The 23875-nt window shown below is 50.5% G+C and overlaps 1 protein-coding gene across 1 annotated transcript; it reads right to left on the reverse strand.

Moving 5' to 3' along the window:
- Positions 1-1156: 1156 nt before the first annotated feature.
- Positions 1157-4441, reverse strand: LOC101974480 (intestinal-type alkaline phosphatase). The gene is made up of 11 exons (XM_005326491.4): positions 4302-4441; positions 4105-4221; positions 3876-3991; positions 3552-3726; positions 3301-3473; positions 2931-3065; positions 2777-2849; positions 2521-2655; positions 2247-2438; positions 1983-2102; positions 1157-1899 (listed from the first exon to the last, which is right to left on the reverse strand). Exons 1-11 carry the CDS (start codon positions 4369-4371, stop codon positions 1598-1600), a joined length of 1608 nt encoding a protein of 535 aa, XP_005326548.2. The 5' UTR covers positions 4372-4441; the 3' UTR covers positions 1157-1597.
- Between the last annotated feature and the right edge of the window lie 19434 nt (positions 4442-23875).

The raw sequence follows: 23875 nt of genomic DNA on the forward strand, positions 1-23875 counted from the left end.
TCCCCTGTTGCACCTCCCCCCAGGATTCTGCACAACTACCTGGTGTGGTGTGTGGTCATGGTCCTGATTGAGCACCTGTCCCCAATGTTCTGGGAGGCCCTGCATGAGCTGGCCAGAGAGATGGAGGGCAGTGGCAAGCCCCAGGAGCTGGCCCTCGTCTGCCTAGGCCAGGCCAACCGCCCTTTGGCATGGCACTTGGTGCCCCTCTTTGTATATGAGCACTTCTTAGCTGCCAGAAAAGCCAAGTTGGGTTCATAATGGGCATCCAGGTGGTGCATGGGATGCCCTCCATGTCTCCCTGTAGCTGGGCCCCCAAGCTGCTCCTTGCTAGCACCGCCTCCCTTCTGGAAGTTTGCCTTCTCTTTGGAAGCCCTTGTCGCTATGCTCGGGAGCTGGTGCCTTTGACATGGACCCATCTATTGCCAGGGGTTTCCTCATTGCACACTGGGAGCTCCTTATCAGGGGGCAGGGTGGGCATGTCCCAGGGCACCAAGGCCACCACACTGGGCTTCTGCATTGCTCATGCCTTCACTTGTCCACATCTTACTCACTGTCTGCTCTGTAGGCACTTGACCCTGGCCTCTGTGTCACAATTATCCAGCCCTCCTGCACTTGGGCCCCACATACTCATGGTTATGCAGATATTACTGGGAGTACATTGTATCATAGTTTATTGCTTTTTCTCCAGGAAAATGGTGGCCCCAGAGGGGCAAAGGAACTTCTTTGTTCCGTAATCTATGCCCAGAGCCTAGATGGTCTGGGGAGGGGACTGAAGGCTGCCCTGATCTGCTGCTCTAAACCCCACAGCTTCCTGGGTGTCTCCTTGGGAATGTTTGCCTGGGACATCCTTGCCTGGTGTTAGGGGGCCAGCACTGAGGAGCCCAGTGACTTGGGCTTCCTGTGTGTGCACTGCTACTATTGGCACCTCTGAAGAGTGCAGAGTGTGTAAGTGGGGCAGTGAAGGGTAGCTGAGGATATGCCACAGCCTGCTGGGAAGCTCCACACCCAAGCCCTCCTTGGCTGGCAGGGTCAGTTGCAGGGTCAGTGGGAGGGTGGTAGGATGCCCACCTCTTTCAGCACTGTCCACATGCTGGAGGTCTAGGGGACCTACGATGCTGTAGAGACTGAAGCTGAACAGCACTACAGGGTCAAGGCCAGTAGTGGCTTGGTGGGGACGCCTCTGGAAAAGTGCCTTCATGGTATTCCCCAAGGCTGCAGGTTCTGTGGAGTGGCCCTTCTGCATCCTCTGCTTCTCTGGAGCGTAGGCAGTTGAAGTCAGGAAGCAGAGTCCCAGAGCAACCTGGAGAGATGTGAGTGTCATGGTATTAGCCTCTGGGAAGCACTATGGTCCCTCTGCAAGGGACATCTAGTTTAGAAGTGCTGAGCATCCTGAGGCTGCTTCTCCCAGAGGTGAAGGCACCATGGGAAAAGCCCTGTGGTGGTTCTGGAGGTGACAGCTTGGAGTGTGGCACTGGGCTGGAGTCCCCACATAGAGGCACAGGAAGCACCAGGCACTGGAAGCAGGAGCCAGTGGTGGGGACCTGAGGTGAAACCAGGGACAATCAGGAGCACAGTGGAGCACCCTGAGATCCTGTGGTCAGGGCTGGGCGAATGCCCACAGCAGCAGCAGCAGCGTCTCAAGCAGCAGCGTCAGCGACAATGAGGCTGCAGCAGAGCTGGAACCCCCAGGGGTGCTCTGGAGGGTCGGGGAGGCCAGGTCGCAGGCCTCATAGGGCTCCAGGCAGGCGGCGAAGGCCATGACGTGCGCGATGTAGTTCTGCTCCTGCACCCCGTGCACCAGGTGCGCCTTCGGGCCACGAGCGAACACCGCCACGTCCTCGCCTCCGTGCGTCTCCGATGACAGAGGCACAGCTGCCTGCTGCTTGTAGGTGCGGGCACCTGGCGGGAAGAGGAGTTCAGGGCGGGAGAGTCCCCCTCCACCCCTGTCCCCAAGAAGAAGACCTTTCAATGGCCGCACTCACGGATCTCATCCTCCGTGACGTCTGGTCGGTTGCACGTAGAGTTCTGCACGTAGCCGGGGCCATTGCCATACAGGATGGACGTGTACGACTTGCCGTCCTGGGCCTTGAGCGGGGCCAGCCCTGCGGGGACAGGGGGCACCTGAGCTCACCGCCCTCCCCCGGGGAACCCAGTGTGGCGCACAGGCGCCTTTCGCCTTGTCACCAGCTTACTCCTCCCAAGAACCCACCCCTGCAGCAACAGCCCCTGTCGCCGTCCCCGCCTACCGAAGATGGAGCTGCCCCGCAGCGTGTAGCCGCCAAAGGAGAAGACGTGCGAGTGGTCGGCGGTGACCAGGGTCAGCGTGTCCTGGTCGCTGGTGAGCTGGCCGGCCTTGTCGATGGCAGAGTCGAACATGACCGCCTCGGTCAGGGCCAGGAAAGCGGTTCCCTCGTGATGCCCATGGTCGATGCGGCCCCCTGCGGGAGTCAGTGGGAGGGGCGTGAAGCTCCGCCCCGCCCTCCTGCCCCGCCCTCCCTGCTACCCACGTGCCGCGCCCACCTTCCACGAAGAGGTAGAAGCCGCGGGGGTTCCTGCTCAGCAGGCCCAGGGCCACCTCTGTCATCTCCTCCAGGGAGGGGTCCTGCGCTGGATCCCTGTTGATTTCATATTTCAAGTGTTGAGGCTCGAAGAGGCCTGGGGGACAAGGGACCCAGTGATGAGGGGCTGGCTGGGGAGGGGAAGGTGATGGCCACAGGCACACAAGCTCCAGTGGGTCCACCTGAGGGGTGCCAGGTCAGGAAGTGGGGGTCATTACCCATGAGGTGCGTCACTGCTGGGTCCTGGGACGCCTGAATGAGCTGCTCGCGGTTCCACACATACCGAGTCCCCTGGAGGGACAGAGCCCACACTCAGCCCACATCCCTAGATCTGCGGCCCTGCCCTGGTCCCGGCCCTGTGAGCCCCATCACCTGGTGCTTTGCCAGCCATTCCTGCACCAGGTTGCGTCCATCCAGCCTGGTTCCATTCTGGGTGGTGTCACTTGGGTACTCGGGGTCTGGGGTGCCCTTGGGAAACATGAACTTTCTGCCCCCGCCGAGGATCACCTGTAGTCAGAGACCCAGGACAGGTGGCCTTGGGGCCTGAGGGGCCTCCAGCCCCCTCCTCACAGACAGCCCCCTGCTGCCCATCAGGTTGTGGGAAGGAGTGTTCTGGGTACTCCATTTAACCCCAAGAGGCCAAGGCAGGCCACAGGGTTCAGATGGTTGGAGGCCTGGGACTCCAGCCAGTTTTCAGGCCTGCTCTTTGGTCACACCACTCCCCTTTGCCCTTTGTGCTCACGTCAATGTCCATATTGGAGATGAGCTGCATGGCGATGTCCTGGCAGCCCTCCTGCAGCGCCGAGGCTGGCATGTCTGCATCTGAGTACCAGTTGCGGTTCACCGTGTGTGCATATGTGCCAGCTGGCGAGGCATGCTGCACCATGGTGGTGGTCACCACTCCCACGGACTTCCCTGGAGGTTGCAGGGGTCAGGGTGGGTCACACAAGCCTTCTGGCCTACCCTGGTTCTCACTGGCAGCCCCACACCTACCTGCTTGCTTGGCCCGGTACATCACAGACATGACCTCGTTGCCTCGTGTTGTGTTGCACTGGCTAAGGCGGGCGGCCGCACTCAAACCAATGGTTCCATAGTTGCCCTTGACCCCACACAGGTAGGCTGTGGCAGTGCCAGCGCTATCTGGCACCTGTCTGTCCACGTTGTATGTCTGGGGACAGAGACACTCTCCTCTGTGTAACCTTACTCCTTGGCCTAGGCCTGGGGTGGTCCTCACTGCCCTGGACCCCAAACTAGGCCCCATCTCTCCTGGGTCCTTCCCCTGCCACAGCCCCCAGCGCCCTGCTCAGGAGGCCTCACCTTGGACAGAGCCATATATGGGAAGTGGTCCATGGCCAGGGGTGTCTCGGGTCCCAGCTTGCCTTGCCTCTGTCCCTTTAGGATCCGGGTGGCTGTCACTGTGGACACGCCCATCCCTGAAGGAACAGATCCCTTTCAGGCCTGAGCCCCAGGGCTGGTCTGTACCCAGCAGTGGCCCTGGGTACAAGGCCCGTGAGCACCATGGGGTGGACCAGCCTGGCCCACTCACCGTCTCCCAGGAAGATGATGAGGTTCTTGGCTGAGGTCTGAATGGGCTTCAGCTTCTTGGCGGCATCCAGGGCCTCAGCAGCTTTCTGGTTCCAGAAGGCTGGACTCTCCTCCTCCACTGGCCAAGGGGAGAGTGCAGCTAGGTCAGCCTGGGGGCTGGCCTGTGTTGCAGGGAGTGGGGCTGGGGGAACCTCGTACCTGGGATGACACCATGGGCCAGCTGTAGCCTCAGGCTCAGCAGCAGCAGCAGCACCCGGGCTCCCTGCATGTCTGCGGTTTGGTAGTCGGTGGCAGGCTGGGACACCAGGGTACCAGCTGCAGCGTAGGCTGTCTGAGCCCAAGTCAGAGGACTTTGTTCCTGGCTGTAAAGTCTTGCTGTCCCTTCCCACAATCCTGGTGACCACCCTGACCCCGCCCCTGTCCTGTGAACTGAAAAGCTGCTTGCTTAAGGTAAGTGGCAGGGTGTGTCTGAGCCAGCCTGGGCAGGGGTCCTGACAGTGGCCTCCACAGGATGTGGTCCTGTATCTCCTCCAGGTAGGGTGGGACCTCGGGAGCAGCTTGGCTCTGTGCTGCCAGGGCCACCACCCCTCCCCCTGCTGCCTCATGAGACTCAGACTCCTTTGTTCCTGGGAAGGCTGGGCCAGGCTCTGTGCTGGGTGCTGAAGGGGCAGAGGTTCAGCCTCCTGATGCCATGAGCCCTGTAGGCAAGGGAATGAGGGATAGGTGGTGACCTGGCTGCCCAGTCTTCCAGTGCCTTCTCACCAGGCCTGGCTGGGACCATTGGGTCCTGAGGAACTACGGTGTGGGAGCGTGAGGGCTGGTGGGTACCCCACCGAGAGGGGACCTTGTCTGTGCCTGATGTTGGGGTGTGCTGGGCCCGCTCTGCGTGTGTGTGTCATGTACATACCCTTGTGCTTGGAGCAGGAGGCAGGGGTGTGGCCAGGGCCCTGGACCCAACCAGGCATGGGCAGAGTCTTTTAGGGTAGCCAGCGCTTCTTGTGCCCGTCAGATTGACCCCTGTTCCCTTGGACAGGTAGAGGGTCCCAGGGTGAGACTTCTCCACAGGCCTGAGCACACCCAAGGTGTAGCCTCTGATAAGTCCTAGAGTTTTCCTTAGCCTCAGGCTGGTTTCCAAAGTATATATCCAGCAGCAACCCCACTTCTGCATGTATCCGCAAAGGCATGTGGCTCCTGGACCAGTGTTTTAGTCAGATTTTTTTCGCCGCTGTGATCAAAAGACCCGAACAACTAGGGGAGGAAAAGTTTATTTAGGGGCTCACGGTTTCAGAGGTCTCAGTCTGTAGATGGCTCCATTCCTCAGGGCCTGAGACAAGGCAGGACATCATGGCAGAAGTGTGTGGTGGAGGAAAGTGGCCCATGACATGGAGATCAGCAAGCAGAGAGAGCTCTGCTCAACAGGACAAAATATACACCCCAAGGGCACGCCCCCAGGACCCACCTCCTCCTGCCACACCCCACCTGCCTGCAGTTACCACCCAGTTAATCCATATCAGGGATTAATTGACTGATTAGGTTGAAGCTCTCATAACCTAATCATTTCACCTCTAAACCTTTTTTTTTTTTTTTTTACTAAACTCAGGGGCACTTAAACACTGAACTACAAATTCAGCCCTATTTATTTATTTATTTAGAGACAGGGTCTTGCTAAGTTGCTTAGGACCTGGCTGAGGCTGGCGTTAAACAGTGTTCCTCCTGCCTCAGCTTCTCGAGACACTGGGACTGCAGTGTGCACCACTGTGCCCAGCTTAAACCTTCTTGCATTGTTTCACACAAGAGCTTTTGGGAGGTACCTCATATCTAAACCATCACAACCAGGTTCAGAGCAGCGTTGTTCACAGTAGCCAGGGGCTGGGGTGTAGCTTAGTGGTAGTTAGCACTTGTCCAGCTTGCTCAAGGCCCTGGGTTCTATCCCCAGCACCTCAAAAAAAAAAAAAACAAAAAAAAAACCCACTGACGAGCCACAGCAGAAGGGAGGAAATTCATCTTAGAAATGGAAGGAGAGTGGGGCTGGGGTTAGGGTTCAGCGGTAGAGCTCCCATATGCGAAGCCCTGGGTTTGATCCTCAGCACCACATAATAAATAAACAAATAAATAAATAAAGATATTGTGTCCATCTACAACTAAAGAAAAAAGAAGAAGAAAAAGAAGTGGAAGGAGAGGGAAGGGGAAAGGAAAGAGCATTGAAGAACTTGGAGGAATAATCTTAGTAAAGATTACATGAATAACTAATTAGGACAAATAAAGAAATAGAACGATTGCATGAGCCAGGCGCGGTGTGGTGCACCTGTGATCCCATCGGCCCAGGAGGCTGAGGCAGTAGGATCACGAGTTCAAAGCCAGGGGCTGGAGTTGCCGCTCAGTGGTAGAGCGCTTGCCTGGCATGCGTGAAGCCCTGGGTTCAATCCTCAGCACTACATATAAGTAAATAAATAAAATAAAAAGATCCATTAACAACTAAAAAGTATTTTTTAAAAAAAGAGTTCAAAGCCAGTCTCGGCAACAGCGAGACACTAAGCAACTCAGTGAGACCCTGTCTCTAAATAAAATGCAAAATAGGGCTGGGGATGTGGCTCAGTGTTTGAGTGACCCTGAGTTCAACCCCTGGTACCCCCACCCCACAAAAAACCCCAAAAGATTACACGAACTGAATAGTACCAGACAGGTGAACGAACTTCCTGATTCTCAGTCCCCACCATTCATTTATTCAAAAACACAGTAGCCAGGAAGTGAGGGCAACCCAAGTGCTATGATTTAAGTTTGGAAGGTTGGTGGGGTGGACGCTTGGTCCCCAGCTCGGGGATGATGTTGCCAGGAGGTGGTCATGGGAGGTGATCGGGTCATGGGGCTGCCGCCCTCAGAAGGGATGGATGTTGTTCTGACACCCAGGTAGTTTGTACTCAGTGAGTTGTGATAAAAGAGACAGATTGCCAAGTGTGGTGGCCCACACCTGTAATCCCAGCTCCTCTGGAGGCTGAGGCAGGAGGATCACAAGTTAGAAGCCAGGCTTCGAATCAAAATAAAAATTAAAAGTGCTGTGGGTGTAACTCAGTGACAGAGTACCCTTGGGATCAATCTCCAGTACCCACCCACCAACTAAAGAGAGAGAGAAGACTGACTCCCTTTTGAATCCTGTCTCACCAGGTGGTCCTCTGTCTCCCACCCTCTAGCACCGTTATACCATCCACCCTGTCGTGCAGTCAAAGGGTCCCTTACCAGAGCTGAGCAGATGTCAGCACCAGGGTCTTGACCTCCAGATCTGTTGGTGAAATAAACTTCATATATATATATATATCTCACTCAATTCAGGTATTTTGTTATATCAATGGAAAATGGATAAATACACCAAGTGTCTGTGGCTGGATGAATAAATAAGCACAATGTGGTCCATACATACAGTGGAATATCACTCAGCCTTAAAAAGGAAGGAAAGGGGCTGGGGATGTGGCTCAAGCGGTAGCGCGCTCGCCTGGCATTCGTGCGACCCGGGTTCGATCCTCAGCACCACATACCAACAAAGATGTTGTGTCCGCTGAGAACTAAAAATATAAATAAATATTTTAAAATTCTCTCTCTCTCTCTCTCTCTCTCTCTCTCTCTCTCTCTCTCTCTCTCTCTCTCCCCTCTCTCACTCTCTCTTTAAAAAAAAAAAAAAAAAGGAAGGAAGGAAAGGGGGCTGGGGCTCAGTGGCAGAGCGCCTGCCTAGCACATGCGAGGTCCTGGATTCAATCCTCAGCATCACATAAAAATAAATAAAATAAAAGTATGGTGTTCAACAACAACTAAAATATACATTTTTTTAAAAAATGGAAAGAAAGGCTGGTATCAGCTAGGGTAGGGCTGAACCTGGCACACACCGTACGATACGAAGTTCCTGGAGCTGTCGAATCTGATAGACAAAAGTGGGATAGTGGCTGCCAGGGTCCCAGTTTTGCAAGGTGAAACGGCCCCAGGGGTGGTCCCCCAGCTGTGTGAGTGTTCCACGCCACTGGACTGCATTAAGAATGGTTTCGTGGTAAAATGTATCGCACTTTAAACTTCTTTCAAAGAAAATAAAACCACTTTCCTCAAAGTTCCCCTGCCACACCTCTCTCAGTGGCCTCTTTTTCCACTCAAGTCTCACTGACTGAGCCACAGGCATGACCTCGAGTCCCGGGGAACTGTCATATGCCACCTGGCATCTGTCTTCCCTGCTCAGTCCCCACCAGGTCCACACGCCTCCTCTCAGGCAGAACTTTCCTAGGTCCTCCCATCTCAGGGAGAACATTCCCTGTAAGGAGGCTTTCCTGCCTCCTGTCAGTGACCCCTAGAGCTCTCCTAGGTCATCATGCTGTGTTAGGAAAAGTCTTTATTTTTTCTTCAAGTTTATCAGCATATAGTAATTATATATTTGTGCAATACAATGTGATAATTTGATATGTATAGGCAATGTCTAATGATGAGATCAGGGTAATTAGAATTCACATCTCCTTAAGTGTTTATTTGTGTTGGGAAAGGAAGTTCTTGGCTAAAGTTCAGGGGTGACTAGCCTCTGGGCAAGTCCTTAATCAAACTAATTGGTTTTTAAAAATATCAAGCTAGAGATTAAAGGTTCAAGACTCCAAAGTCAGTCTCCAATCAGAAAGCCTTGGCACTGACACATTATCCCCTTTTAAATTGCAATTTTGACATACTGGAGAGTAACATGTAGTTTTGAGAAATAAGACAGAGAGATGCTGGAATAATCTGCCTGGTTCCTCTGGTGATTTACCCACAGACACTGCTCACATTTCCCCAGTTTTACTTGAACTCATATACACTTGGGTCTTAGGTCTGATTCAGTTTTTCATGTGAGTAGGTTCTTAGAACTGCCATGGCCAAGTTCCTGCACAGCTCCGGCCTCACAGGACCCCTGTGTAACCTCTCCATCTCCTTTTCACATCCCTGTTCTCTGTTCTTCACCTCTGACAACCAGTAACTGGACCTGATTTTCTAAATTTTTTCCTCAGTACTGAGGATGGCACCCAGGGGTGCACCATCACTAAGCTACAGCCCCAGCCTATTTATTTATTAATTTATTTACTGGTACCAAGGATTGAATGCAAGGGCACTTAACCCCTGAGCCACATCCCCAGAGCTTTTTATTTTTCATTTTGAAACAGGGTCTTGCTAAGTTGCTTAGGGTCTTGCTAATTTGCTGAGGCTGGCTTTGAACTTGCAGTCCTCCTGCCTCCGCCTCCCAAGCCCCTGGGATTACAGGTGTGCACCACCACACCCAGTTTATTTATTTATTTTAATACTAAGGGTTGGACCCAGGGGAGTTTCAACACTGAGAGAGTAGTGGCTCTCTCAGGGACATCCCTTCAACCTGAACCACACTTGTTATTAACTATTGTTATTAATTATTGTTGCCCAGGGGAAATGAAATCCCGGTCTGGAATGTGCGCGCTGTAATGAATCACAGGCGTATTGGGGAAGCTGAAGCAAGGGAGGGTTTCATTTCCCCTGGGCTCTGGGGATTGAGCACATGGCCTCGTGCCTGATAGACAAGTTCCCTACCACTCAGCTACATCCCCAGCCCTTTTTAGTTTTTATTTTTGAGACAGGGTCTCACGAAGTTGCCCAGGCCAGCCTCAGACTTGCCATCCTCCTGCCAGATAGCTGGGGTTACACACCCTGGTAAAGGGAGAATTTTAAAGGCAAAAAATGAGATTTACATGGGCTGTGATGGAATAATAATCCTTGGCAACAGTAGTTAATAAGTGTGGTTCGACCTCGGTGGAACAGGAAGGTGATGGGCAGAGGCACTTGCAGAGGTCCTCTTGGGGTGAGTGTGTGGTGGTCTGTGGGTAAGGCGATGCTTCTGGCACAGTGTCTGGTCATAGTGCTCGTTACCAGGCAAATATGTTTGAGGGTCCCCGATTCCTGGCTCTGGCTTCATTTGCTTTTTAGGGTTGATGTAAATGACTCCATTAGATTCTGACAACTTTTACACTCCCTCCCTTTTGATCAAGATCTTTTTCTGAAAGCTTGGCTTATCAACATCATGTGGGAAGATTTGGATGGTCCTTTGGGATGGATCTTTCCTGGTTGGCCTGGTCTCAGATTGAAGGGATGTCACTGGCAATGATGAATTAAGTACCGAAATCTTTTTAGCCACATTTGAGCAACAAGGAGGTTTGGAAGGAGTGGTTTTCAGGCTACCTGAAGTTCACTGTAAGCTCAATGTTGTCAGTTCCATAGCAGCAACCATCTTAATACATTAGGTCAGCTTATTTTGTTAGGAGTTGAACTTCTGCAACAATTTGACAGGCAAAGGCCTAAAGTTTTAAAAAGGCAAATACAAATACATATTACGGATGATATTATAACTTCATATCATATCATTGGCTTTGAAACATGAGCCTAGACCTAAAGGTAAGCAGTTAAAAAACCATGGAGAACTAAGTGAGATCTGATATAGACATTTGGTCTGTTCTTTTTTGGGGTCAGGAGGGTACCAGGGATTGACTCAGGGGCACTGAGCCACATCCCCAGCCCTGTTTTGTGTTTTATTTAGAGACAAGGTCTCACTGAGTAGCTTAGTACCTCGCCTTTGCTGAGGCTGACCTTGAATTTGCAATCCTTTCTCAGCCTCCTAAGCCGCTGAGATTACAGGTGTGTGCCACGCCCAGCTGGTCTGTTCTTTTATTTTGTATAATTGGGTTTCAATTTCTCCCAAATGAATTTGTAGAAGTACAGCATGTAGTATCAGTAACAGCACAGGCACCGCATTGTACAGCTAATAACCAAGAGCAATTCTCTTATCCACTACTCTGACAAGGGACTTTAATGAGTGTTCCTGAGCAGCAATAGCCTTTGCCACAGAATCTGTAAGACACCTACATGATAGATATGTTTCTAATCATATTTTTATTGGCCACACCAAAGTCCAAAGAATCTAGAAATGAGCCAAATTCAGAGTCACTGTGTCCACCAGACTGGCCTCATTTGGGCACTCCCTTCATGGCCTCCATTAAAAAAAAAAAAAAAAAAAAGTCAGGGTTGACCTAAGTGGCTCCATCTTTATTCTGACATTTTTCACAGCAGCATTTGCTGGTGTCTTTATTTCTTAAGTTAGTCATCCGATAGCTGGTGAAATGCCCTTTACGCGCTCTTCCTGAGCAATGCCCAGCTACAATCCTCCTCATCTCTTGCACACTTTTTTCATGTGCTTGTGCAGGACTGAGGACCATGAGGCACGAGCGGTAAACAAAGGATGTTTGTCACACCCTTAGCCTGGGCAGGGGACGCCCAGGCTCGTGCAGACAGCTCTGTGTGACGGGTTGTCTTAGTGTGCTCAGGAAGGGAGCTGGGCCTGTGAGGCCCACGGACCAGGCCCCTCCGTCACCACCAATTTACTGCCTGACGCCTTTGCAGATGCTGAGCTCTGTCCTGGGTGTGTCCGGATCCCCAGCAGCAGGGCACACTGTGGGCACGGCCAGGACAGGGCAGCCCCTGCAGAGGCCACCCCACCACCCGCTGCCACCCACCACCACCCGCCATGGAGCAATGGCTTCCGCCAGCCTCCTGCCCTCCAGGGCTCACCAAGATTCTCACTGGGAGCTGTGTGCCAGCCCCCAGCACTTGGGGTGCGTGTAGCAGGGTTCAGTACCTGGATGGAGCACCAGGGAACAATCCCCAGGATATGGGGGGCCCTGGGGTGCGGGCGCCCTTCCTCCCCCAGCGCGGAGCCTCCCAGCCCATGTGTAGCTGCAGTGGGACCCCCCCCCCCAGGGCTGGGTTCTGGAAGCATGCCCAGGTTGCATTTCGCCTCTTCTCCCTGGTGCCACCTCCAGCAGACCTCATGGGATCAGGGGTGCTGAGCCTTGACGCCACCCAGGGGCGTGGTGGACAGGTGTCGGGCAGGTGAGCAGCAGGCTGGCGGGTCTTCATGCCACCTCAGGCCTCAGAGGCAGCAGCTGCCATGCTGAGCTTCCCCGCGGGGCCAGGCCTGCCCATGCACGGGGCCAGGAGAGGAGGCTGGGCCACCCTCCATCCTCCCTATCTGCCTGAGCGAGGGTCCCTTGGGGAAGTTGGGCACAGGCAGCCAGCACAGCTCACAGAGCATTTAAGGGCATCGAGGCCCAGGCCAGGGATGGCCCTGAAGGAGCTCTTCGCCCAGGGCATGGGGCCTGGCCATGTGCAGGGTCACAGGCTCACTTGGGTATGTGGAGGTTCTTCCTGAGTCCAGGCGAGGGCACTGGCTGCAGGACATGGAGAAGGGGCTCCTGGAGCTTTATTGTCCTCTGTGGGACCAGCTCTGCCCCACAGATGGCGCTGACTGCAGAGGCAGCCCCAAGAGGGCCACTCCAGGCCCTAGCGTCCTTGCAGAAACCAGACAGCAGGGACTGGGGAAGGACCCAGGTCACAGAGGGCCACTCCATGGAGCAGAGGCTGTGGTTCCAGGGTGCACACTGGGTGCCGCTTGGGGACCCCAGGGATTATACTGTCACTCACCTCCTGCCAGGAATCTTGACCAGCCAGAGGGTCTGCACTAGCTGGAAGCCTGGTGGCAGAGAAGTTACAAGCTTGATTTAGCCCCAGAAACCAAAGGTTAATGATGGAGGGAGCCCATTGGCCAGCCCTAGCAGGTGAGGCCCAGGAGGAGGTGGAGAGGCCTCAGGGTCTTGCGGGGCTGTTGGTAGCTGTACTTAAGTGATGGAGGATGCGCTGGGCTTTCTCAAGAGACCAGAGCAAACACTGACCTGTCTAGAGGGCTCAATTTCATTCGGTTACGATCTTTTGAGCACTGATCACCCAGAAGCCTGGATGTTCAAATCAGATCTCACAGGCCAGGGGCTTCCTGCCTAAAATAGAACCAGAGCCATAACCCAGGCATTCTCCTGGACACTGTCCAGGGACATGATCATGGACTTTGGGGCCTCAGATGTGAGATGGGACCTCTGGACTGGGCAGTTGGAAGAGTGTGGACCTCATGGGCTGGAGGGTGGAGCTGCAGGGCAGGGGGCACCCTGGGACAAAGTATGCAGTAGGGGCAGACTCCACACTGCCCGTCCTGCCCCGGGTGTGGGAGCAACCCTTCAGAGAGGGCACGGGGAGACACCTGATGTAATCCCACAGTCAGGGCTGCGAGTGTGGCCCTAGGCTGTGCCATGGGGTTGGAAGCGGGCTCGAAGCTGACGGAGGGGGGCTGGCCTATAGGATGCTGGGGGAAGGGGCGCAGAGGAGGGTGGGGCTCTGGGAGAGGCCAGAGAGGCAGCTGGGGCTTGGTGTGGCTCGCTGCACTTTGGTCTCAGGTTCTGCCGTCTCCTTGTTGGCCCCCTCTGACAGCAGCCCCAAAGCCGCCTCTCCACCTCCTTGGTCGCTCTTCCAAGCTCTGCTGTTCCTTTGTGGGCAACCCCTGATCAGCTCTGCCTGGGTCGCTCAGTCCCCTCCAGCATCTTCAGGAAGGTTGACTCCAAGGCCAGCAGACACCTGGAGAGGTGTCCAGCCCAAGCAGAGAGACCAGGCGGGGCCCATTACAGCCCCTCGATGGCAGGGACTGAGCGGCCGCCCGTGGGAGGCCCTGGAGGAGCGCAGGAGCCGGAGTTCCACACCCCAGAGACTGGAGCAGCATCCGGGAGGGTCAGGGTGTGCCACCCCACAGTGTGGCCGCGCTCTGCTGGGTAAAAATGCTGGAGACACTGTGGCCTTTGTGGCCAAAGCTACATGTACTGATCTGGTCAAAGTGGTGGAGTTTCAACAGCTCCAAACTGGAAACAGCCCAGTGTGTTCATCAATAGGGGAGGAGAAAATAAGTGTAGTATTTTCATGCATGGGAAACTATACAGCAATGAAAATTATAGGGCTTTTATTAAATGCAACAGATTAAAGGAATTTCACAGACATAAAGTTGAATGAAAAGTGAGAATCACAAAATAACACATGCAATGGTGAACGTCAACTCACGTGACGTTCACCAACAGGAGAAGCTGCACTGTGGGCTCCTGAAACCATGAAGATCAAATGAAGATGGTTCAGTTAAACTCAGTTGAACCTGAGGATGTCACCACACTGTGACCTCACATAAGCAGCCACCTCCTGGCCTAGTGCCGCCAACTAACTGAGAGCCTATCTTAGGAGGCCGCTTTCCTAGCAGGCGAGTCTCAGCTGGTGACCGCAGCAGAGCCCCCATCACCCCTGCTGATTTGAAGAAGGCCAATGCCACCTGTGTACGGGACCCTCTTCTGTGCCCCACCCCGGCCCTGTCGCTGGCCAGAGTCCTCTTTGAACCTCTTCTGGCCTGAGGCTGCCAGATTCCAAACCGTTCCTTGCTCAAGTGCATTCTGTCAATTTAACATGTTGTCGAGGCACAGTACGTGGACGTGAAGCAGAGTCTCCCAACCTTAGGAGCAGGAGGCAGAAAAAGCAAGCCTGTCAATCTTTCTGGGATCCCAAGGGCCACACAGTTTTGTTCTGAACTCCTTGAGAAAGGAAGAAAAAAAAATTTTTTTTTTTTTTTTTTAAATCCTGGGTTCAGAAGTCAAGAGAGAAACAAAACTGACCCTGTACATAGGCCTCAGGTATCCAGGTCAGATACAAAAAAGACTGGGCCCAGGGTCAGACTGGATTCCACAGTGGATTCCAACTACTTTGGATCCAATTAAGAGGTGGGTATTTTTTTAAAATAACATGGTCATGTAAGAATTTATCCCAGAAATAGCTTTTATCCCAAAATATTTTTATCCCAAAATAACTCAAGAGTCACAGTGGCCACACTGGGAAAAATCTAACCTAAATTAAACAATGGATATATTTTTGGTTTTTTTTTTTTTTTTTAAGAAAGAGTGAGAGGAGAGAGAGAGACAGAGAGAGAGAGAATTTTTTTAATATTTATTTTTTAGTTCTCGGCGGACACAACATCTTTGTTGGTATGTGGTGCTGAGGATTGAACCCGGGCCGCACGCATGCCAGGCGAGTGCGCTACTGCTTGAGCCACATCCCCAGCCCGATGGATATATTTTTGATTGACACACAGAGACTTCTAAATGAAAAGTAAAAATGGTTCATGCAACTCATTGACATTGACAGACGACTCTGACGATGCCTTCTGTTTTTCTGTCTTCTGTTTATTGGGAATTTGATGACTTTCTTGTTTAGCTACTTTCCCACCTCAAAGAGTTGTTCATCACCGGGCACGGTGGTACACAACTGTAATCCCAGCAACCAGGTGGGCCGAGGCAGAAGGATTGCAAGTTCAAGGCCAGCCTCAGCAACTTATCAAGACCCTTAGCAATTTAGGAGACCCTGTCCTAAAATAAAAAATAAAAAGGGCCAGAGATGGGCTGGGGTTGTGGCCCAGTGGTGGAGTGTTTGCCTGGCATGAGTGAGGCACTGGGCTCTATTCTCAGCACCGCATATAAATAGATAGATAGATAAAATAAAGGACCCCTGACATCTAAACAAAATGAGGAGAAAAGAGAAGGCGGGGGGTGTGGATCAATGATAAAGTACCCTGCGTTCAACACCCAGTGACCAAAAAAAAAAAAAAAAGCTGTTCATTGAGGTGAGCCCTCGGGTCAAGCAGAGCCTGCTCTTTGCACCACTGAATGTGTTGGTCGGAGGCTGGTGGCTTCATCCTCGGAGGCTGGCGGCTTCAACCTAGAACCTTTGAGAATGTATTTGCCCTATAAAGGATGTGGGTCCCCCAGAACTCAGAACAAGTCTTGTTAAAAACATTAGCTACATTTTAAAAAATGTTCCCTGTTTTTCATGATTTTTATTTTCTATTTTTTGGTAGAATAAATTTACATTTAGAAAAGGAAACTCCATGTGTGAGGGCGTCTTCCTTTGAATCCTCAGCTTCGAGAAACCCTGGAGAAAGTGGAGTTAAATCCACACAACAAGCCCCACGGTCGACCTCCCCGGCTTCCCACCCACACCTTTCTTTGTCTAGAGAAATAATCGTATTTAAGCATGAAATCTAAGTTTTGTGTCTTTGAAATGTAAATTTCCTACCCTGCCTTTTCTAGAATTGATAGTTATCTTTTAGAAATACAGACTTCAAGAAATGATTTGTCATCAGGAGAAGGAGAGAGAAAACATCTTTTTAAAATTCTAAACAACTTTTTGCTAGCACTAGGGATTAAACCCAGGGTACTCCACTGAGTTACTCCCTGCCCCTTTCATTCTTCATTTTGAGTCAGCATCTCTCTAAGTGGCCCAGGCTGGCCTTGAACTTGGGATCCTCCTGCCTCAGCCTCCTGAGTTGTGGGGTTACGGGAAACTGTTCAAAATGAAAAGCCTGGGACTCGGGTGTGGCTCAGTGATATAGCACTTGCCTAGCATGTGGGAGGCCCTGGGTCTGGTTCCCAGCACTACAAAAATTTTTAAAAAAACCTTAAAATCCTTCTTTCATAAAAAAAGAAAGCTTTGGCCATCTGAGCAGGTAACCTTAAGCTGTTCTGTAGGCCAGTGCCAGCCTGGGAGTCTTGGACCTGTCATGAGGCAACAGTTTTAGAAAGAAACCTGAGATCTGCTCGTGCCTATTAACATTGGTTTATGTCTGCGCATCATGTATATGTGATATTTTTCTACCTCTAATAATGCCAATATATATGTATATATAGATAGATATAGATATAAATATATAGATATATGGCTCTGTTTAAAGCTGACTTAAAGAAAAAAAAATGGTACTTCTATGGTTTTGTTACCAGACACAATCAGCCCCATCTTGTCCCTAAGTAGGATACCAATCACCCCAGTGACCAGTCTGGCAAAAGAGTTCATAATCCAGCCAGAGGTGAGGACAGACAGCCCCACATCTTTTTTTTTTTTTTTTTTTTTTTTTAAGAGAGAGTGAGAGAGGAGAGAGAGAGAGAGAATTTTAATATTTATTTTTTAGTTCTCGGTGGACACAACATCTTTGTTGGTATGTGGTGCTGGGGATCGAACCCGGGCAGCACGCATGCCAGGCGAGCGCGCTACCGCCTGAGCCACATTCCCAGCCCGACAGCCCCACATCTTGAATCCACCTCCTCCAGGACAGGGGCAGGGGGATTTAAAGAAACAGGGTGGTCTGCGGCCTGGGGACAGGTGACCGGAGGTGAGCAGAAGCGAAGTCTTCGTGCTTTTCTGGACCAGGACGCATGTTCAGAAGATGGCAGTCCCAGGGCTCTGAGGGTGGAGGGCTGGCCCCTGAGGACAGGAGGTTACCGTCAGACCCCTGCACAGGCCCACAGTGCCCACATCTCGGAGGTGTCACGGCAGCAAACCTAACGCAGGGCAGGCTTTGCCAAAGGGCCTCTAAGACCGTGGCCAAGGCAAGTAACTCAGCAGGCAAAGCCGGCGCTTGTTCAGGTCCCCCGTGTTCAGTGGGTTGCAGGCTCTTTTTCTGGTGAGAACTAATAGGTTTGATATAATTGAGCTCGACGTGACATCACTGGTCCGTCACGACAGATATTTTAGTTGCTTTAGCTGAATATGAATCACTTCATGAGGTGTCACTACCCGGCTCCTCCTGCGACTGCTGCAGAGTAGGGCGTGGGTTTTGTGGTGGTGGAGATTGAACCCAGGGCCTCCAGCCCAGGGGTGTTTGTAGGCAACCAAGAGCCTGGTAGGGGTGTGGGGCCCACTGTCCATGACAAACAGTGGCTTCGCCAGGATTCTTACGTGGGTGTGCCTGTTCATGGGTCGGAGAGGGAGGTCTGGGCCTAGCCAAGTGCTCCGTAGAGTCAAGCACCTCCACACCTTGTGCACCCTCACCTGCGGGGGGAGCTCCCTTCCCCAGACATGTAAGAGAGTGGCCCACCCTGCTGGTGACACTGTTGGGGACATGCCCTCAAGTAGCACATTACATGATCTAAAACGCTCACCCACAGTCTGTGGTCAACTTAAAGCAGGTTCTGTAATTGACACCGGGCAGCCCCCTCAGCAAGCCCTCTGCAGCCCCCCTGGCCCCATGCCTGTTGACCCTCTTCACATGAATTTCTAAGTAACCCAGGAAGACTTAAAATTCACTGCTCAAAGAGGAAACTTTCAGAAACCCAACATTAGTTTATTTCTGTGCACAACTGGGGAAAGCTGGTTTTTAAAATTATTTTGTAGTTGTCAATGGTTCTTCATTTTATTTATTTACATGTGGTGCCGGGAATCGAACCCAGTGCCCCACACGTGCCAGGCAAATGCTCTCCCAGTGAACCACCGCCCTAGCCCCAGAAAGCTGGTTTTAAAACCAGACAAAATGAGCCTTTTAAAAAGATCTACATGTACTTATTTATTTATTTCCAATGAAATAATTTAGTAATATGGGTGTTTACAAAGAAGTTGACAAATTCAATCACATTTTATGCAGTGTTATAATTATTAAAAAAAATTCTCCAAACTATCATTCAATCCAAGAGATAAGAATGAATCAAAACAGGTAGCTGATCTTATTCATTTTTATCAGACAGCTTGTTGTATAGTTGGTATGTGGAAGACATTTAACATTTTTTCATGTGAAGAAAGTTGGAGATGATTCCTAAGACAGGACGTGACAGCCAACAGGCTCAGCAGCTGAGGAAATGCCTCAGAAGAAGCCACAGGAATAGTATCTTCTGTAGCAGAGTGAGCGGCAGCATCCATAACCATAGCCACCACAGCCCCATAGCCATGGCCACCATAGCCGTAGCCCAGCCCACCATACTAGTTGCCATAGTAGCAGCTCATGCTGCCAGGAGTGGAACGTTCAGTTCAGGATCAGGATGCAGGTATCTTGAGTCTGGATGTCACTGTCTGCCACCTTCCTTTTAGATACCATGGGTGCAGGGTGGACAAAATGAGCCTTAAGCTGACCTTGAATGACATTTAGAAGCTCTCTCCCCCACCAGGATTTTAAGCAGATGAGATGAGCTGTCTTCACCTATAAAATGGCACCATTTAAACTGGACCCCTGTACTAACCCATGATCTTGAAAATATGGCCAAACAGCTCTAAAACGCTTTAAAAGAAGGCAAAGTTGGGCTGGGGATGTGGTTCAAGTGGTAGTGCGCTCGCCTGGCATGTGTGCGGCCCAGGTTCGATCCTCAGCACAACATACAAAGGTGTTGTGTCTGCTGAAAACTAAAAAATATAAGCAGAGTAAAACTTTCTGATGTTTTAGTTGGTTGTTCTGAAACTCTTTGTGGAAGAAATTCACATCAATGGAGGACATTGCCATTTGTAAGGGGGGGTCTCCCACTCTTTTTTTCCATGATGGGTTCTCACTAGGTTGCCCAGCCTGGCAACAGTCTCAATTCCTAGACTCTGTGGATCCTCCTGCCTCTGCCTCCCAAGTGCTGGGACTACAGGTGCACGCTGCCCTGCCAGGCTGACTGACTCTTATCATAGGGAGAGACATTAACTTCGTTAATCTGCAAGACAGGCCTCACCTTTGACCATTTTGCCTTCACTGGGCCTTTCCCTATGCCCTTGTCTCAGCAAATAATGGTACATAGATCTATGTTCTGCTTGAGATAGAAATTTTTTAACTTAGTTGACTTGCTCATGCAAATTTAGGGTTCCCAAGCTAAGATGGTTTGGGGTGATGGAATAAGTAACCCAAAGGGTGATGGTCTAAGAAAGAACCTGTTTAAATGCTAGCAAGTGAAGAATCTAAATGAAGCTGCAGGATCTTTGCTTTTTTCTCTATTTATGTACATATGTGTACTTGTATTGCACGTTACGCCTACATGTATGCTTATGTCTGTGCTTGTGATTGTGTGTCGCCTACACAGGACCAAATTGATTCAGAATTAAACGAGCTCACACCAATTAAAGAAAAGAAGCACAAAAGCTTTTCAAAGTTTATGTGACTCAGGAAATCTCAAGTAATCTTAAGTAAATAAATATTGCTGATCAAATGGAAAAAAATAAACAACTACGCTTCTGATCCCCCAAATACCATGTACTTAACTTTGGAGTTGTTGCTTGGGTGACAGCGACCCAACATCTGCATGTTACGGAAATGGTTGGCAGGAAACGTCTTGACCTGAGGGCTCCAGGAGCAATCCAGACATCATTGCTCAAAACAAGTAAATGAAGTAAATTTCAATGGGATAAAGGTTGGTAAATGTTCTCTTCATAGTTTCAAAAATCTTTGTCGGTATCCTGAACTCTTAAGGTCATGTTGTACCAAACTAAGGAATATTCCTTAGGTATCCTAAATAACTTAAAATACTGAAACATCAAATATTAAGTTTAAGTTAAACTTTTTTTGCTTTGGCATTTTACTTTTACATGACATAAAAACAGGTGTTTGGGTCTGTAAACGTTCTCTACCTTCACATTTTAAAATTGTGTTATGAGAAAGCACAGATTTCTGATAGTTATGAAATGGTGCTAGTCCATAGAATGCTGGTTCAGAGTGCTGGGGACTTGTGACCAGAACTAAAAATACCAAGGGAAACAACGCTGCGTGTGACCAGAGTGAGATGTTCTGTAAAGGAAGTCATGGAACTTTGGACTGGGTAAGAATTTTCCAAAACTCTAAATGAGGAAGCTAATGGGTTCATGAAACCACTAACCAAAGTCAGGCAGATTAAGTGTGAGTTTGTGAGACTGAACAAATTGATAAAAAAATAATAGTTATGGTTTCTATGAGCACTTTTTTCTATCTGAACATATTGATACACATTCCTAGAGATAAAATCTGAGGGGACTTTTTTTTTTTTTTGGTGCTGGGGACTGAACTCAGGGGTTCTTAAACACTGAGTCACACCCCAGACCTTTTATGTTTCATTTAAAAAAAATTTTTTTTTTAGTTGTAGATGGATACAATACCTTAATTTCATTTATTTATTTTTATGTGGTGCTAAGGATCAAACCCAGTGCCTCACACGGGCCAGGCAAAGACTCTACCACTGAGCCACAACCCCAGCCCCTTAGGTTTCATTTTGAGACAAGGTCTCACTAAGATAAATTGCTGAGACTGGCTTTGAACTTGTGATCCTCCTGCCTCAGCCTCCCAAGTTACTGATATGATAGGCGTGCACCACTGTCCCCAACCTGAGGGGAGTTTTGACCTGGAGGAAATAGAGTTGCTTCCCTCCTTCCTGTGAATCCCTTGGGAGGGACACAATTCAAATTGGACCTGAATTTTATCCTGTCCTAACTGACACCAGTGCCTCCCTCTGTGGCTCAGAACCTCTTGTGAATCCTCCCGAGCCTTCCTGTCCCGGTCACAGCATTGGAAACATGGTATCTGAACTCTCTCACCACACTGGCCTTTCTGAGAAGACACCCTGAAGACATCAGCATCAAATCAGTACCCCTCTCTTAGCCCTAGAAATGCCCCCCATCTTTTTATCCTTGCTCTCTCATTCTGTCTCTCAAGGGCCCCAAGTCCAGCTCTTACTGAACCCCACTCTAGGAAAAGAATGCCATGGTCCAAATGTCACAGCCCCAGGCATCCGACGGGAATCCCACCAACTGCTGGATGGATCTGTCCCCAGTTCCCTTGGAGCTTTTGCTAAGAACAATGGCGATTTCCCTATGGTTTCCCAGTGTCTAGGAAATATCCACCAAGCCCTGGCCCCACTGGACTCTCTCCTGGCTCCAGAGACATTGGTTCACCTCTGACCTGCCCGAGACCCTGGGTTTTCAGATGCCTCCTTGTTGTCAGATGTGGCCTAAAAGCCAAGCCATCATCCGAAGTCACAGAGACCAAGTACACCTGCAGACAGGGATTGTGACTTCCTGGGACAGATCCGTCCCAGAGACATGGGATTGCCAATCCTTAATCATCAATGCTTTCCTGGGGAAATGAAAGGAAATGTCAAGGAAGAAAATTAAAATGGAGTGTCATAGGTTCAGGGCACCTATAATAAAGCCAGGAGGCCCAGGGGAGTTGACTTAACCAGGTGGCACACGGGCCCCTCCCACTGAGCCGACCTTGGACCACACCAATCCAATTTCCTGAAACACTCTCTGTTAACCCTGCTGAACCTCTGTACTAGGGACCCCTTCCCCCAAACTACCCAGAGGCTGGCTGCACCCAATTCCTTTCTCATAACAGTTTGACGTTTGCCGTCACCCCTCAGAATTCCTAACAAATATGCCAACTACCAATTCCCTCGTGGTTTCAGGTTTTAAATACGGCCACCATTTTCCTTAAGCCTGGGAATACATCAGGGTTGTTTGACCTTGTGTCTCCTGGGTTGCAATTCTAATTCGTTCCAAATAAATGTGGTTTTTGACCAGGCGGTTCGAGATCCTTCTGTTGGAAGCTTGGTCTTCTGCGTGTCGATGTTAAGAGACGGTAGAATGTTTAAGAGGTGAGGCTTAGTGGGAGGTCACTGAACCACTGGGGCACGGGGGACACTGCCCACAGAGGAATGTGCGCAGTTTTTGTGGGAATCTAGTTCATTCTCATGGGAGGATTGTCATAAAAGTTTTGTCTGACCCTTGAGTCATTCTCTGGCTTCCTGCTTTGCCATGTGCTTCTGCCATTTTGATTCCATCATGGGGCCCTCACAGAGACCAGCAAAGGCCAGTGTACTTGGACCTCCAGCAGACTCAGCCTCAAGTTTTTCACTATAGCAGCAGAAATCAGACTAATACAAATGCTTATATAAAGTATCATCTCAGAAGAATGGTAACTACTATGGCTTAAGTGTGTCCCCCAAATGTTCCTGTACTGAAAGCTTGGGTTTCCATGGCAATGGTAAGACATAGTGGGAACTTTTAAGAGGTAGGACCTATGCACAAGGCCCTGGGTTTAATCCCCAAAAGTCTGGGCCTAGTGAGAGGTTGTTAGGTCATAGAAGACATTGCCCTTGGGAGGGATTAAGGTAATGTCACAGCCCCAGGCATCCGATGGAAATCCCATCCACGGGACCCCGAGTTACCTCTGGAAAGTGTTGTTATAAAAAGAACCCCTCCTGCACCCTGGCTTCTGTTGTGATGATGCAATCTGTCCCTCTCTAACGTTCTTCTGCTGTTGTGATGCCATTGGCCATAGGTCCTCATTAGGCAAGACAATGTCAGAACTATGAGATAAATAAAGCTCTTTTCTTTATAAGTTATTCAGCCTCAGATATTGTATTTCTGTAGCAGCAACAACGAAAACACAGTAATACACTAACCTGCTAGGAGCCACTGCAAAGTATTACATTCATATGGAAATTGGGCTCCTACTGTTCACTTAGGCCCATTTGGGGACTCAAGTTACAAGACTCCTGGAGAGTTCCCATTGGTTGGGGAAGGATGGTAGGAGGGTGTTCCGGGGGAAGTGGAGCCCCCCGGGTCCGGTAGGGACACACGTGTGTGGGTGTGTGGACCGGCTTGTTAGGGGGACGCACACGGCCTCTCACAAAATAAAACTTTGTTTCAGTTCCATCTGGCTTGTGTTTTTGTGCTCAGCCGGATTGCAGCATCGCAAGCCGGCGTGCACTGACAGCGACCCGCGAAAGCGCCCAGCAGGAAGGCAGCAGGTGAAAACAGCAGCGGGCAGAAGCGGAGCCAAGGCTCACGCGGGCCCCGCCGTCCAGCCTGCAGCATTTTGGTGGCCCTTGTACGGGGAACGCCCAAAATTTATAGGTGAGTGATATCGCTCGCCCCTAAGGAAAGGCGACAGAATGGGTATTTTTGTTTTGATTTATTCTGCTTTTATTTCAGGCTCTCTAGCCTTACAATTTTTTCAGGCGAATTGGGAAAAATGGTTGGCTCAAGGTTTTAAGTTATTCGGCCCTGAGAAAGAAAAAATTGATATAATCATTTTTCTCCTCTCCGTTTCTGTTTCATTCTGTTTTGGCTTTCTTCTATCCTACCTT

Source organism: Ictidomys tridecemlineatus, chromosome 7, assembly GCF_052094955.1.
Source record: "Ictidomys tridecemlineatus isolate mIctTri1 chromosome 7, mIctTri1.hap1, whole genome shotgun sequence".
Classification (NCBI taxonomy): domain Eukaryota; kingdom Metazoa; phylum Chordata; class Mammalia; order Rodentia; family Sciuridae; genus Ictidomys; species Ictidomys tridecemlineatus.